Raw genomic sequence first — 15239 nt, forward strand, 5'->3', positions numbered from 1 at the left:
TGACAAAAACGACTTCTAAAGCTGAAGAATGGTTTTCTTTTTGTTGTTCTAGAGGAATGACATTGCCATGGCAATTACGAAGTTTGATCAATTTGACTTTCTTATCGATATCGTTCCAAGAGATGAACTGAAGCCTCCAAAGCGGCAGGTGAGACAGAAGAGTGGTTGCCCTGTTGTCCGTCCTTTCCTCAGTGTGATTTCACTCTCTAATTGATAGAGTCTTAATAAAGAAGTCCAGAATCTCAGATTTAAACATGAAGTTTGTGCCTCTCTTTTTTCACAGGTTTCTTCACAGCAGTTTTCAGGTTCTTTTTTTTTTTGATAGCTTGTGTGGAGATTTACAGAAATTTAACTTGGGAATTTAATTAAGTAACGAAAACATTACTAAATAGCTCTGAAAACAGATGTTGCCAGCATTTAAAAAAAATAAGTTTTAAAAGTGTGCTGAGTCTGCATCCTTTGAGTGTTGTAAAAGGAAGAAACAGGCATCTTTGCAGGAGGTGCTACTGCTATGCACCCTTTGGGGCAGTCATTGCTACTGTAAACATCCTTGACTGGAAGCTGTAAGGTGTTAGAAGGAGCTTTCAGTCGGATGTTTACAGCGGCAGGCTGCTGCGGTCATCTGAGCACAAGATGTCCTTTGAAAGTTAACAGGCTCGTGCTTCGCACAGCGCTTGTTTCCCTTGTGTTTGAGACGGTGACGAAATTGCAGCGAGGTGGGGGTGAAGCTGTCTTGCCGCTTCAAATGCACAAAGAAACAGACCCAGTTCTCTGGCAGACTAACTCATCTCCTTCGCTTAAAATCTTGTTCTTTTTGCTGCTCTAAGTTCACCAGCCCGGTGACTGTTGGTCTCTCTTTGCTACACATTACTTGAGAAAATGGCTGGGCTTGCTGCTGCCGGTGCACCTCTAGGGAAGAGTTTGGGCAAGGCTGCACCTTGCTCAGCAGCTCCTGGAAGCCTTGCCCAGGGCTTGACTGCAGCAGTTTCTTCTCTGAACAGTAGATTGCAGTGGCTATAACGATGTATGTGCTTTCCTCAGCTGGTTTTCTGGTACTTTTGGAGGTTTGCAGTGCCTTAGTCTTTGAAATGTGCAAAATGATCCTTAAAATATCTTTTCTTAGGACTGCTACTGGAGAGGCTGGAATACTGTAAAAACAGCTTTCTGGCAAGTGTTTTACTTGGAATACAAGAGATGTCAAAGAAAAGATTCCAATGTAAATCAGGATAGCATGCAAGAAGATACCTACTCTGAGCGCAGAGACAGCGGCCTCATTGTAGGTCTGCATTCTGGAGGTGGTTGTTTTACTTTTTGTCTTGACGTCGTCGTGGTTCTACTGCCGTGACCACCAAAGGGAGGAAATCCACACTTCATCTTTTTTGGTGACATCCTGGGTTGAGTTAGCCTAGCGTTCTGATTTCCAGAAGCATTGTGACTTCCTAGTAAGTGAAGAAAATGCCTTCCCACGTCACGATATATGCAGGAGTGTCTGTCCCACTGCTGTAAGCAGCTGTGGTTACATTTATCAGTATCCCAAGGCTTCATTAGCGGTGTGCTGGGAGTTCTGTAGTCCATACACGCGGTGAACATCCCCTATGGGAGCATGGCACAGCTCCTGCTCTGCACGAGTTCCCTGCTTTATCCCTGCAGTAGTAGAGCAGAGATGACTTGTCCAAAGGTCGTTAGTTCCATGCTAAATGAAAAGACAAAGCAGCAGCAGCTGGTACAGCTGCTCTCAGTGTTGTGTCACTGGGCGGAAAGGGAACCCCCATTTCAGTTTGGTTCAGGTTGCAATCTGAGGTGAGGCAGGTGAGTTCTGGCATTGCAAATTCAGTTCTTCTAGTGCCTCATTCAGTTATTCTACACTGTAGTACTATATATATATATATATATTTTGTGTACTTGGTGTTGGGGAGGGAGAACATTGCCCATATTTTCCCTTGCTCGAGCCTTGTGATTTACAGCAAGAAGAAACCCCTCACGATTTATAACCAAATTAATGCATGAAGTATTTTAGTAGCATGTGTTGGATGCATATAAGTTGCTAGGTTCACTTGTCGTGATGCGTCACACCAGAACTGTGTCTGTAGGACTGCACAGCATCAGGCCTTGGAGATCTCTCTCCCACTGAAACATTCACTCTTTCTGAACACTGCTGAATCACTAGAAATACTTCTAGTGGCGAGAGAAGTTTGGAGAAATAGCTGCCTGATACCAGCACAGGTTAGGGCTTTACAGTGGAAAATATTCCTCTGATTCAACAGTGTTGAAAAGTAGCTGCCTGTAGGCTGACAGCCTGCGCTTTTTGGCTGGGGGTGCAATCTGTATTTTATCTCTACCACGGAAAAGACTGTTTGACAAGTTAGCGTTGGTTACGTGGAAGAGCTGGGAATGAAGCCGTGACTGTTATGTTGCTCTGGTAACTAAAGCTATGGCTTGAAAATAAAGGATGGCAAGCGATGCGATATAACCTCCTGCGAGCAGGTTGGGATTTCGAGTCATTTTGGTGTCTAGCAAAGGCAACTTTAACCTCGAATAGATACCTAGGGCATTAATTGAGGTTTCAGTTAGGAACTGAGGACTGGAGTGCTCTAGAAGTAGCGTGTCTAAGGCCTGGGCTTCACAGGAACAGCGACGGCTCTCCTGGGCGTGCGGGTTTATGATGAGCTGGAGACGTGTCCTGTTGAATATATATTTTAAATTTGTTGTTAATCCCTTCCCTAGAGGATTTGATGAAGCGAGGGGGAATTGATCAGTGAAGTACTGCGTGTAGGAAGTCCTGTACGTGTTTGATTGCGGTGGCTGGCGGTGCTGTGGGGCAGTGCTGATGTTTGCTCTGAGAGCCCCGCTCCGAAGTCGCTCCTTGATTACAGCCAACTGTGAACAGCTTAACCTTTGGGGCGTAATCTTCTGGTAGGCTGTTGAGAAATCTCCCCTTGCTAAGTCCTTTGTTTAGCTGCTGTCCCTCCAAGAGACTAGCATCTAGGGGAAAAGGCTCTCTTACTCAAGCCTGGCATCCATCTAGACAGCACACACCAATTCTGTTTTAACACAAGTTCCTCTTTTTCCATCCAGTTGGGTATGCTGAAGGTAAGCCGCGAGCAATGCAGGGGAGTGGAAGAGATTGGTGCAGCCTGGAACCTACCATGTTGTAGCACGTGTAAACATCCTACACTCTCAGCTGTGAACTCGAGGTGGCTGGGAGAGGATTGTTTACGCCTTCTGCCATGGAGTGAACATCTGCATCCTCTGCAAGTGGTGAGCTGCATCCTCTGCAAGGTGCAAGAGCTGGCTGCTCCTCTGGGGAGCCTGAGAGTTTGGAGTCTTCAGCGTTAACTGCTTGCCACTTAACGTAATCTCTCAAAATCTTGCCTAAAATTCCTTGTCTAAGATATTGTTAATCACAAGGGGTTTTTCCTCTCCCAAAGACATCCTTAGATAAAGCAAAACATCAGTATTGCAGCCTGTGCTTCAGACAGTGAGCTAGAGCAGAGGCTTTTTCTTCACGCTATTGAGATGTTCCTGCTACCAGCAAAATCAGGCTGCCAAGCCATGGTGCAAGATGAAGCTGTTACAGATCTGGAAAAGCTGGATTTAAATAAATAAATAAAGGCACTACAGTATACATCAAGTGCGTGACTACTATTCCGAGGGGCTTAACATCAGAGCTAGATTAAGATTTGTGTTGGATGTGTGGGCTAAGAAGAGGGTTTTGCTGACAGCTGAGGCTCTCTAAGTCTTCCTGGTGCATTTGCAATTCATTCTGTGCTGAGATAACAGGCGGTGATGGAATTCACTGATGAGGAGCTGTGTGGTTTTCAGCTATGGTAATTTTATACATTCGCTTCTCATAATGAAATTGGTGACTACATTATTATACGTAAGATATTGGAAATGGTTTTGATTTCCATATAGCTGAATAAATCAGGAAAGCCTGTTTGGATTTGTCGTCTCAGGGTTACTTGAGTTAAACTGTCACGGGTGAGGTATTGATCATACTGATCATGGAGTATGCCCATGGGAGACAGGCTGGGCAATTTCTGTGGATCTGTTCCCTCCCCATTCACCTACGTTTTCCCTGTGCTGCAGGAGGAGGTGCGTCAGGCTGTGACCCCAGCCGAGCCCGTACAGTATTATTTCACGCTCGCCCAGCAGCCTGCTGCAGTGCAAGTTCAGGGGCAGCAGCAAGGACAGCAGACCACGACGTCCACGACCACCATCCAGCCCGGGCAGATCATCATCGCCCAGCCGCAGCAAGGGCAGGTGAGTGCTGAGCGGAGGTCAGGGGCTTTGCAGCTCAGTGGAGCCACTGAAACCTTCGACTCTGCGTGTCATGCTTTGCAGTCTCCATTTCTCACTGCCCAGAACAGTCAATAACAAAACAGAAATGTGTTTTCCTTTGCAACACAATATGATGGCTGAAACACTGAATCGCACTGATCCACTAAACAGAGTAGAAATAAGCATTTGCTGTAATGTAAGGTTGTGTTTTATTATAGGGGGTACAGTGCATCGTTATTCAAGAGCAGGCAGCGGCAGCCATAGGATGAATTCTCTTTTCCCCGTGCAAGTGAAGCTGTAATAAGTTTGAGGCTGTGTTTGTACACTGACAATCATGTGACTCTTACTGTGCGTGTTTTTTTTCTCCACTCCTTACCTTTATTAATAGCATACTGAGGTTAGGAATAAATTTATTTGAAAAAAAAAAAAAATGAACAGATGCTTTAAGAGGCACAGTGTTGATACTGATAGAGAAACGGGGCCTCATTTTCCTTTATCTGGCAAATAGTTGTGGTGTGTTGGTGAGGCTGGTCTGGCACCTTTTGCTTTTGTAGGAAGCACGTTCCAGTTACCAGGCCACTGCTGTCTTCAGAGCTCTGAAGTCTCAGTTTGAGCCCTTACTGGCATGCATTTTCTTGAATATATTTGGCATGTCTCTGTGCCTCTCTTAGGCACAGTTACCTATCTGTAATAAGGTTCCTGCTTCACAGCAGTGCCGTAAAGATGAGTGTGCAGGAGCAGGCCAGGTGTTCAGAGACCTTAATAACGAGGATTACGTAGCTCCTGGTTTCTCATCAAGGCGGTTTAAGCATCAGGAAATAACAGTGGGTCTCGGAAGCAGTCTGCCTGTCGCTTTCAGCATCGTGTGGCTGGTTCGCCTGTGTTCGGTCCTTGCTTGGCCCTTACCCGCTGTTCTGAACGCAGACCACCCCTGTGACGATGCAGGTGGGAGAAGGCCAGCAGGTGCAGATCGTGCAGGCCCAGCCGCAAGGACAGACCCAGCAGGCGCAGAGCGGGACCGGGCAGACCATGCAAGTCATGCAGCAGATCATCACCAACACAGGAGAGATCCAGCAGATCCCGGTAAGGCTTCTTCCCACTGGAAACGTGTAGCGGTCTTGTAAACAAACCGTCTGCTGGTGTTCTGGCATGGACTGTACTTGGATGCTTTTTTTTTAACTGTAAGAGGAAGTTTGGATTGAGTGGTGTGTTTCCTGCACTAGGGGAGGAAAATTAACCAGGTGTGACGTGAAGGGGGAAATAAATCCAACCCATCTAGTGCAGAGTCAGTGCCCACCACCACCACTTTGCCCTGTGCGAAATACTTATTATTAGGAAGCAATAAATAAAATACTTCCAGGGTAAACCTTCGTTCTCCACTACACCATGATTTCAATAAAGTGTAATTAACTTCTGTTGCCTTTTCTTGGTTCTGCCTCTGCAAATCTGAAGTCGTGACCTGGCAGACTGAGTGGGAAAGGTGCCATCTGTGAGTTATTAATAAGCTTTTATGTTATAAAAAATATACAGAATACTTTGGAGGAATGGCTTTGCAGAACCAGGAAATATCTTCTCGCTTTCACATTAGCATAGATCTGCTAAGGCCTTAAGAACAGGATTTTGAGTACCCAACATCAGAAGTAAGTTTTGGCACATGTCCTAAGTAAACACATGGGTCAAAAAATGGCATTTTTTCCCCTCTTTGTAGTTTCTAATGACCACAAAGCTGGGTCTCTTGCTTCCCATCTGGACAATTTCACACCTCCTAAAGAAAAAAATAAATCCGCTCAGTTCTGTGTAGTTAACCAGCAACACAGAGGTCAGACCAAGTGACCGAGACACTCGCTTCACTTTGATTTCTCTTATTATGAGGCTTACCCATGGCTGGGGCAAAACCGATCTTTTACACAAGTCTGGCTTGTCAAGGTTTGCTAAGCTTCCCTCTGTCTCTTTGTTCTTTGACATAGCATCCTGAGAAAAGCTAAGGTGGTAGGTGCTGCCAGATTTTTCCAATTCACTTCCCACTTCTCATCTCTTAAATCTTCAACTGATTCCAACTGCTTGGCTGAAGGTGTTGGTCAGAAAGGAAGCGCGCTGCTTGCCAAATGCAGTGTTTTACTACAAGCAACCTTTTTTCTCCTCTGCGTTCTCCACTGCCTTTCTCTTACATTCTTATTTTTTCTTCCTTTCTTTGTGGAAGTCTCTCTGAGATACTTCTTAAAAGCCTTTTGGAAGGAGATCTGCACCCCTGCCTCAGTGAATCTGTTATAACAGTACTGAGCGTTGCAGCATCCTCCTTTGGTTTGGCAATAGAAGCACAGCTCAGACTTGTTTGCCAGTCGTCTCTGGTGAATGCTGCAACTCCCTGCAAGAAAAGGATTTGGAGGTCTACTAAGGGAGAGAAATCTTTATAAAGCAGCTGTGAGGGGACCGTAGCGTTCTGCACAAAGTGCTGTTCTCCACGTTAGGTGCATCCAGTTGTAAGTGATCACGTGCGTTATGAAAATATGGAGGCTTTTTAATTGGTGTCTGCTTTTGGCCAGGCCTGTTCTTCTGCCATCTTCTTGCCTGGGAGCATTTAAGAGCAGGTGGTTGTGTCTGCTTAAATTTGCAGACACAGATTGGAACTGTCAAGTGCCTGAGCATGGCAGCTTTGTCTTCAGGAGCACTTGGGCCCCTAACAAGCCTAAGACTATAAAACAGAGTAACTTCGGAGTGGTGTTATAATGAAATACTTAGAATTCCCCGTTCAGTATTTAGCAGAGATGCTGCTTTGCCTGTAGTTAAGCAGATCTCCTTTTAATCACAACATGTTGAAGAATCACAGTTTGTGGAAGATAAAACACCTTTCCCCCTTTCTGCTTCCAACAAATGAAGTACAATGGAACGGGGGAGCCGTGCGCTCACCACGAGAGCTTGTTACGGGGGAGCCATGCGCTCACCACGAGAGCTTGTTAGTGCCCTCACCTGGGAAGCACACTTTGTATGGTTTCACAGAACTGCAGCCCTCGGTCTATTCAGTGCTGCCATCCATTTTGCTCTTTCTGCTGTGCTTTTATTATTTTCCCCCTAAGTTTCCTTTCTATCTCAATATAGTTACCATTATCTTCTGGTGGCTCTTTTTTTTCACCGTGGTATCTGTTAGGGTTCAGCTACGAATCCTTCTTAACACAAATACAAAAGCTGGAAACACTCTCGTAAAACCAGGAGCGTCTCTGATTGCAAGAGTGTTGAGAGAATCTTACCAGAGTTCTCTGCTGGGTTTCCACATGCTCCCGATTCTCTGCTTCCTTACTGTGTTTGCTCTAGGACTGTGGGCTGCCCATGGGAAGGTGGCTTTATTCTTTTTAAAATTTAGTAAAGTTGGAAGGAAGGAAGTGTATACATCAATTAAATGGTAATTGTTTGTTTCCCCACATTAATTTTATGTTAAATTTCATCTGCATCTTAGCCTAAGTATCGCCGGGCCAGCTCTTTGGAGCTTACTGACATTTCTGGAAGAGCGGTTTTTCTAAATCACTTTGATCCATTCTGTTAGTAGCATAGTTAAAATCTAAGCAGGAAACCCCCAGTGTAGAAAACACGCTCTGCAGGCAGATCTCAGTGCAGAAACAGATTCTTTATTGAAATGTTTATGCTCATGTGGAGTTTATTTGCTCTTGAAATAATATTGGAGCTTTTAGACACAGCTGGTGAAGTCAGCGGTGTTTGTGTAAATGCCAAGACCATGTTCTAGGCACTTCCAACCTTTGTCAAGTGAGCTGTGTTCAAGTGTTTTGTATGTCTGTCTTTGCCCCTTTTAAAAAGAAGAAAACTTAACGTATTTTTGTGTACAATTAACCCTAAGGCTATGAATCTATAAATAACGCAAAATGAAAAATTCAGGAGTAATATCAATCATGTGGTGAACTTTTTATTGCTTCTCAGACGGGTATTAGTAGTATTATCACAGAAAATGCAAAGTGAGAGGTGAGGTTACTACGATGACACTTTCTTCACATCCCACTCCCCCAGGCGTCTACCCTTGCAAGATCTGGGTTGTAGGAAATAAATCTATGTTTGAGTGTAAAGCACAAAGCACTGGCACAAAGAATTGGCCTCTGCCAGGTGGGGAAGAGCTGTATTTAAAGTTCCAAATACTATCTTGCAATATCCCTGGGTTTTGTCATCTCCACTGTCTTCATTTATTTGAAAATTTCCCGTATTTTTTTTGTATTTTTTGGCAGAATGCAATAGGGGTGTCGGTACGTGCAGCTAGCTCGTAAGAGTTTTCTTTATGTGAAACAACACACCGAAGTCGTAACTTGGTTCTCGTAACTAAAAGACAAATGAGTGTCCCTGATGCTTTCGGAAATTGAGCAATTAATATGCTTTAGCTACTAACTGACCACTTCCATTCTGGAGAAAGAAGTAATGTTGTGCTTCTTTGGGGTTTACTTCAAGAACCTGGAGGAGTTCTGTGGACATTGTTCTTGCTCTGGCAGGTAGTGGTAGTTGCTCATCTCAACCGGTAACCAACTGAAGCTTCCCAGTGGCATCTATTACTCTGGCTTCTGTTGTGGAAACAAGAAGGCAAGTTTGTGTGTTTCAGGTTACACAGTTACCTGTTTAATTTTCTTTCCCTGCCCCCTCCGCTTGTCTCCAGGTTCAGTTGAATGCTGGCCAGCTGCAGTATATCCGCTTAGCCCAACCTGTGTCAGGCACCCAGGTAGTCCAGGGGCAGATCCAGACGCTTGCAACCAATGCACAGCAGGTACGCACTCTAACGGCAGGGCTGACATTAACTGTTAAAGTGTTGTTCCCTAGCTCCTGAAACTGCAAAGTCCAGTTGAATTTACCAACTCTTGGGCTAGGGTTCCTGCGTTTCTTTTCTTCCTGTTACCTTCATCAGAATAATGAAGCAAGGAGCATAGCGGAAGTTTCCTTTACCTGTACGTGAAAGTTGCATGCGTGTGTGTGTGTGTGTGCGTGTGTCTCGCTGTATAAAGTTCGTGCTGCTTCTGAGCTGATTGCAGGTAAAACTTCAGTTCATCAGCCTTCTCTTTACTTCTGCTCCTTCTGGCTGGGTGAGGGAGAAGCAGCAGCGCACGCTCTCAGGAGAGCTATTGCAGGGCCAGCGTTGCTGCCAGCAGGTTACCTCGTGGTCTTGGTGAGGCTGGTCACTAAGGGCTTCTTCTCTGCCTTCAGGGGATAGGAGAGCTGCTGCTTTTCTGTGATCCTGGAGACCGCATTCTCCTTCTGAAAATCAGAGAGGACATGCTTGTGTTTGGTTTGGAACAGCTGAATCCCATGTCCCTTGTTCTTGACTTGCAGTTAGCACCAGCATGACTGCAGTCCAGCGGCATGAGATGTATCTTCCCACGTGGTGGGGTAACGAAGTTTGGAAGAGTCTAAATGCTCTTGAAAGGCCGCGGCAAAATATTTTGTGGGGTCCTGGCCCTCTCCAAAATGCCCTCAGTGATCATCCTTCTCTTATCCTTGCAGATAACGCAGACAGAAGTCCAGCAAGGACAGCAGCAGTTCAGCCAGTTCACAGATGGACAGGTAAGAATTTGGAGGCTGTTGGTGCTACGTCCCTTTGAAGTCAAAGGCTGGAAGGGCTGTTATAAAGTCTCTGTGTTCTGGCAAATCGACTCCTCCAGATAAAACCCGCTACTGCTACCAAACCCTGACCTGAAGCAGGATAAGTGAATGTTGTACCACTCTTAATTCAGGTGGATTCTTCATGTTTGGCTGCATCTGCTCCAAATTAACCCAGGCCCTTGCACTCTGTGTAGGATCCATTTTAATCCTAACCAATTCAAGAATAAAGGTCTTAACATTTAGCTATTGCTTAAGTAGCATGAACTCAGTCTGGGCATAAGAAACTCACAGAATTACTTCAGACATCCATTGCTGAAATCGTACCAGCGGCGCTTTGTGCTGTTTTCTGGGACAGATATTACTTGGACCTGGGAGTTGCTGTTATCACCACCACTAAACTTGTAGGGTTAATGCCTAACACTGTGCTTGGGGGAGACTCGTGCTGTGTGCGATGAGAACTGACAGTCCTTTCTTCCCCCTCCTCTGTCCCCTCCAGCAACTTTATCAGATCCAGCAAGTGACCATGCCTGCAGGCCAGGACATCACCCAGCCCATGTTCATTCAGTCCACCAACCAAACCTCAGATGGCCAGGCCACGCAAGTGACAGGGGACTGAGCGGACATCACATCTCCGTGTGAAAACAAACACGTTACCAACAAACACGTTACCAGCCCGACCTTCGCCGTACCAACCTGGTCCGGTGAATCCATCTGCTTCTCTGTATCCGTGCTCAATATTCAGCCTATAGTAGGCTGCGGTCTCTGGTGCACTATACACCTTCCTCTGGTGGGTATGAGAGCATATCCAGCAGACACTGACAAGAATGCAATATTTGTATTTTTATTTTTAGAAGTCAATATTTCGGTGTATTCAGCTGCCTGTTCAACCCCCGGAAACTGAAGAGAACTAATCGAAAGGAATTTGTAGCATCTCATTGAATGATGTGTCAAACGTTTTTATCTAGTGAAATTATTAAAGGGTACTGCATCAGGTTTGTTGTAAGAGCTTTATTCCCGGTATTCTGTTTGTATTTTTCTCCAAATAGAGCTAGATTCAGTCCTACCATCTCAGTGGTCCATTAGGGGCATGGGGGGGGGGGGGGGGCGTGTACGTGTGTTAGATTTTCCTCTCCTGCCTCCTTTTTTGGTAAGCCGGAGCATTGAGTGTATGCAGCTAGGGGGCAGGGAGTAGGGGAAGAGTAATTAAAGTGAAAACAAAAACATTCCTTGTATTATGACTGTATTTTCTAAGGGCAAACGATTCTTTAATTTGGCTTGGTTTATTCCAGAAACACTAATGGAAGTCTGGACAAACCCCAGCCCTGCTGTTAACTGTTGTACTAGCTTCAGTCGATGCATGTAATATAAGCTTCATAAAACAAAATAAATTTCCTTTTTAAGATAATGTCTGCACTTTCTTTGGGAACCGGTGCCCAGCATCAACCTGCCAAGCAAAGAGCAGCCTGAGTCCCTGAAAAATACCACCCCCAAGTTGTGAAACCAGCAAACAGGGCCTAAAGGGGGCTGCAGAAGGGGCTTGATGGGGTCTCTGGGAACGCGAGCGGTGGGGTGGGAGCTCTGTTGGTGTATGCCAGCCAAGGAGGTCTCCATGGGGACGTTGTACAGCGACTGCTTCAGCACAGCAGCCCTTCACCTGTGCCTGCCAGCCTTCCCTGCAGCTTCTGAAGCAGTGAGGGGTTTGGGGCAGGTTTGGACGAGCTCCAGAAGCCAGGTTTAACTGAGCACACTGCGAGGAGCCTGGCGGCGTTAGGGCCAAGCTTAGGTCTTGGCTAAAACACGGGTGAGGTTTTGTAACTCGTAATCTTTGTGTCCAACATCAGGCAATTTGACATACTTGGCACGTTGTCCAGGAGGGGCTCTGTGGCTTTGTGCAGTGCCTTGGCAGAGCTGTGTGACAGCGCAAGGGACAGTGCCAGCACCAGCAGCTGCTGCCTTTTCCTGGCAGAAGAGCCGAGTTTGCCATGGTTTTGCAGGGAGGAGCAGCACCAGGAGCCACTGGCCGCCCTGCAGTGGTGTAAAGTCCGTAAACAGGGCCGGGTTGTTGCAGTGTGGCGAGGGAGCTTGCTGCAATTCCCTGCACCTTTGGGGCTCGGTGAGGTCAGGTCATCTCTTTGAGTCCTGAAAGGGCTGGGAGCCAGCAGCGCCCTGCAGCCCTCAGCTCCCTGCGGGGTGGGCACCACGGGCACCATCACACGTGGAGCAGAGCATGGGTGGGCAGCCAGCGTGAAGCGAGGGGAAAAAAATAAAATGTTGGGTGAAAGCTCCGCCTGTGGGCTGCGGCCACGAGAGGGCACCCACGGGTGGCTGCTGCACGGGGCTGGGGGTTCCTGGGGATGGGGGTTCCTGGGGATGGGTGTTACTGGGGATGGGGGCTGACAGCCACACACGCTGGGCTCTGCCCAAGGAAAGCTCTTTACCCAAAGCTGGGCTCTGCCTTGTGTTTGCTTGAAGGAGTTTAAAGCGGGAATAAATAAACAGATAAATAAATAAATAAATAAATTGCTGGAAGGACAGAAAATGTGTGTGAGCTGTGCTGCTCCTGAAAGGAGAGCGCTTTGCAGTGAAAGCCCCCGCCTGTAATTGAAGGCAGGCTGCTCTCACCACGCTCAGCATCGTCCCGAGCTGCCTGACATCTGAGCTCAGCCAGGGGTGTGAGAACTGCACCGGGCAGCTGGTACCGAGGCTGGAGCTGTTAACGGCTGGCTCGTAACAGAGCTGGGAACGGGGATGTCGCTTCGCCTGCCGCTTGGCTTTGCCTGCAGCGAGCAGCAAATGGCATCTCCTGAGCAGGTCGGGCCCTGGGGCAGCGCTGGCCCTGCTGTGCTGCCACCGCTCTGGGACCCGCTGCTTCTGCAGGGGTCTGGTGCTGCTGTGGCTGTGAACTGCCCTGAGGGTGCCCTGGGGCAGCACCGGTGAGCCGAAGGTCCCAAAGCTCTCTTGAAGTCCTCGTTCATTCTTCCTTCCTTGCCTCGGGAGTTGGGAAAAGCAGCTTGTCCCTGACCCGTCCTGCTCCCACAGCTCCGTGGCACAGCGGGGCAGAAGTGTCCCCGTTCCTCCCATGGGGCTGCTGTGGGATGTGCCCCAGCTCCTGGCACTGCTCCTGGCGTGGAGTCAGGGCAGGCAGACACGGACATGGGGCAGGGGCTGGGGTCACCCAGGCTCTGTGGCCATGCAGCCCCGCAGCTCCCAGCCCAGCGGGTCCCATCCTGCACCAGGGAGCCCTCCGAAGCGTGGCCGGGGCGTCCCAGCCTCTTGTTTGCTCGAGCTCATGCGAGCACCAAGCCAGCAGCTAATTGCCCTGGGCCTTGGCCAAGCCTTCGGCAGACGCAGGTGCTCCGAAGCCCTCCCTGCTCCCTGATCCCTGCTCCCAGCCGTCCCCAGCTCCTGGGGCACATCCAGCCCCGGGCACCCTGCGGTCGCCTGCCCCCAGCTCTGCCCATCCCGGCCACCGAGCCCCATCTCAGGCTACCTCGTGCAGAGGCTCTGGTTGCCTCCTGCCCTCTGTGCACCCCCAGCTCTGCCCCGGGACCCCCCCAGCACCCCCCATGGAGGTCACCAGCCTGGGGCTTTGCTCCCGTCCCATCACAGCTTCCCGTGGAGCCCCTGTCCCGCCTGTCCCCCTCCCCAGCCGGCAGCTCTGCAGCTGCATACCAGGGCTGCAAAACTTACTGGAAATCCTGTAGATGCAAATCCTGGCCTCAAATCCCGGCCTCCCGGCCGTGCCAGGAATTTGAGCTGCAATCCCAAGAGGGCAGCAGGCTCCAAGCACGCAGCCTCCTCACTCACCAGCACCCGGCCTCGGAAATCCTCTTTAAAGTTTCACCAGGGGCCAGACCAAGGAAGCAAGGGGCTCTGCGGGATGCCCGTGGCCAGGCAGGGGGAAAAAGCTGGCAGAGCCTGGGGTCAGCTTCCCAAAATCTCCGCTGGTTCTGCCAGCACCCTACTGAGCCAGGCTCCCTGGTTCCCTCCCAAAACCTCCCGGCCCTCCCAGCTCCACGGCATCATTTCCCAGGGTCTGTGCAGGTGGAGAGCGCAACCCCAGGGCAGGATCAGTCCCTGAACTGTCCCCGGGTGCTCTGCTGGGCTGGGGGTGAGCAGCATCACGGTGACGGCTGCACCTGCAGCCTCCAAAATTCCCTTCTGCCCCCCGGGGATGGTCTGGGACCAATTTGCAGAAGCCGAACTGCCGGAGGCCAGCAGGGGAAAGTTTCAGAAGGGGCAGCAGTTGGCTGGTGGTAGCACTCCTCTGTTCATCAGCACTCCTGCTGTTCATCAGCAACTTGCCGGGTCCAGTCTAGAGAAGTGGCATCTAGTTCTCTTCGAGCGGAGCTCTCCCAGTGCTTCCCCAGCACATCTGGGACCTCAGCCTGCAACCTCCCGCTCCAAAGCCCAAAGCAGCAGGAATTAACAGAACACTTCCCACCTCCCGGCCCCCTCCCCAGCGCCCCTTGCTGGAAGTCCTTTCAGGTCACCTTAACTCTGCCCCTCTGCCGCCCGCAGGCTCCGATCAATCGCCAGGTGAAACCTAAACCGCGGGGACGAGGGGAGCGCCGGAACCCAACGGAGCCAGTGAAGGTCAGGGTGATCCCGTGGCGGGGGGGGGGGATGCTGCACCGGGACCCCGTGCTTGGGGGGATGCCGTACCGGGACCCCCGGGGAGCTCAGCAGGGGGCTGCAGGAGGGCACAGGGCAGAATTTGGGTTGGATTCCCACGGTTGCAGCCTACATGGACCCAGCTCTCATTGCCATCTTGGTGCTGTAGTGCTTGTGGGGCATCCTCGGGGGGTGATGGGATTTTCAGGCTGGCTCTCGAGGTGGATTTGGCCAGCATGATTTCTCCTGTGCCCCCTAAAATAAAATTGCCTATTTATTGTGCGTGCTGCCCCAGACCTACCAAATACCGCAGTGCTCACGAGGGCCCGTGCCCGTGCCAGGATCTCCAACCACCACGTTAAATAATTCACCGCCCGGAGCTGTAACTTGCGCTCCTCTCCTGGGGCACCCCAGTGGGGCGGGGGGAACCGGCTGCAGCGTGCCTCAGTTTCCCGATCTGTTAGTGGGGAGCTCGGCGGAGTAAGGTGGCAGAGCAAACCCCTGTGCGTGTGCTGGACCTCGAGCACAGGGGAGGAACTGGGGATTCTGGGGTGCTCGCTGCTGGGATGCTCCGTCCCCGGTGGTTTGGGGTGCTTGCTCTGGGATGCTCTATGCCCTGCAATTTGGGATGCTCACTCTTGGGGTGTTCCGTCCCTGGGGCTTCGGGATGCACCCAGTGCTTTGGGATGCTTGCTCCTGGGATGCTCCGTCCCTGATGCTTTGGGATGCTCTGCTCCCAGTGCTTTGGGATGTCCCCCCCC

General features: G+C 49.5%; 1 protein-coding gene across 6 annotated transcripts in view; it reads left to right on the forward strand.

Moving 5' to 3' along the window:
* NFYC (nuclear transcription factor Y subunit gamma) overlaps positions 1 to 11269 on the forward strand; it is a 40619-nt gene extending 29350 nt beyond the window's left edge. For 2 of the 6 annotated variants that reach the window (XM_035345361.1, XM_035345360.1), the window contains 6 exons: positions 53 to 148; positions 4090 to 4263; positions 5206 to 5364; positions 8927 to 9034; positions 9766 to 9825; positions 10361 to 11269. In XM_035345361.1, coding sequence (XP_035201252.1) covers positions 53 to 148; positions 4090 to 4263; positions 5206 to 5364; positions 8927 to 9034; positions 9766 to 9825; positions 10361 to 10480 — 717 coding nt within the window. In that variant the 3' untranslated portion in view covers positions 10481 to 11269. The remainder of the gene's footprint in view (positions 1 to 52; positions 149 to 4089; positions 4264 to 5205; positions 5365 to 8926; positions 9035 to 9765; positions 9826 to 10360) is intronic. The other 4 variants (XM_035345362.1, XM_035345363.1, XM_035345365.1 and 1 more) reach the window with 4 other exon arrangements.
* The last annotated feature ends 3970 nt before the right edge of the window (positions 11270 to 15239 follow it).

The sequence above is a fragment of the Oxyura jamaicensis genome, chromosome 23, assembly GCF_011077185.1.
Source record: "Oxyura jamaicensis isolate SHBP4307 breed ruddy duck chromosome 23, BPBGC_Ojam_1.0, whole genome shotgun sequence".
NCBI lineage: Eukaryota > Metazoa > Chordata > Aves > Anseriformes > Anatidae > Oxyura > Oxyura jamaicensis.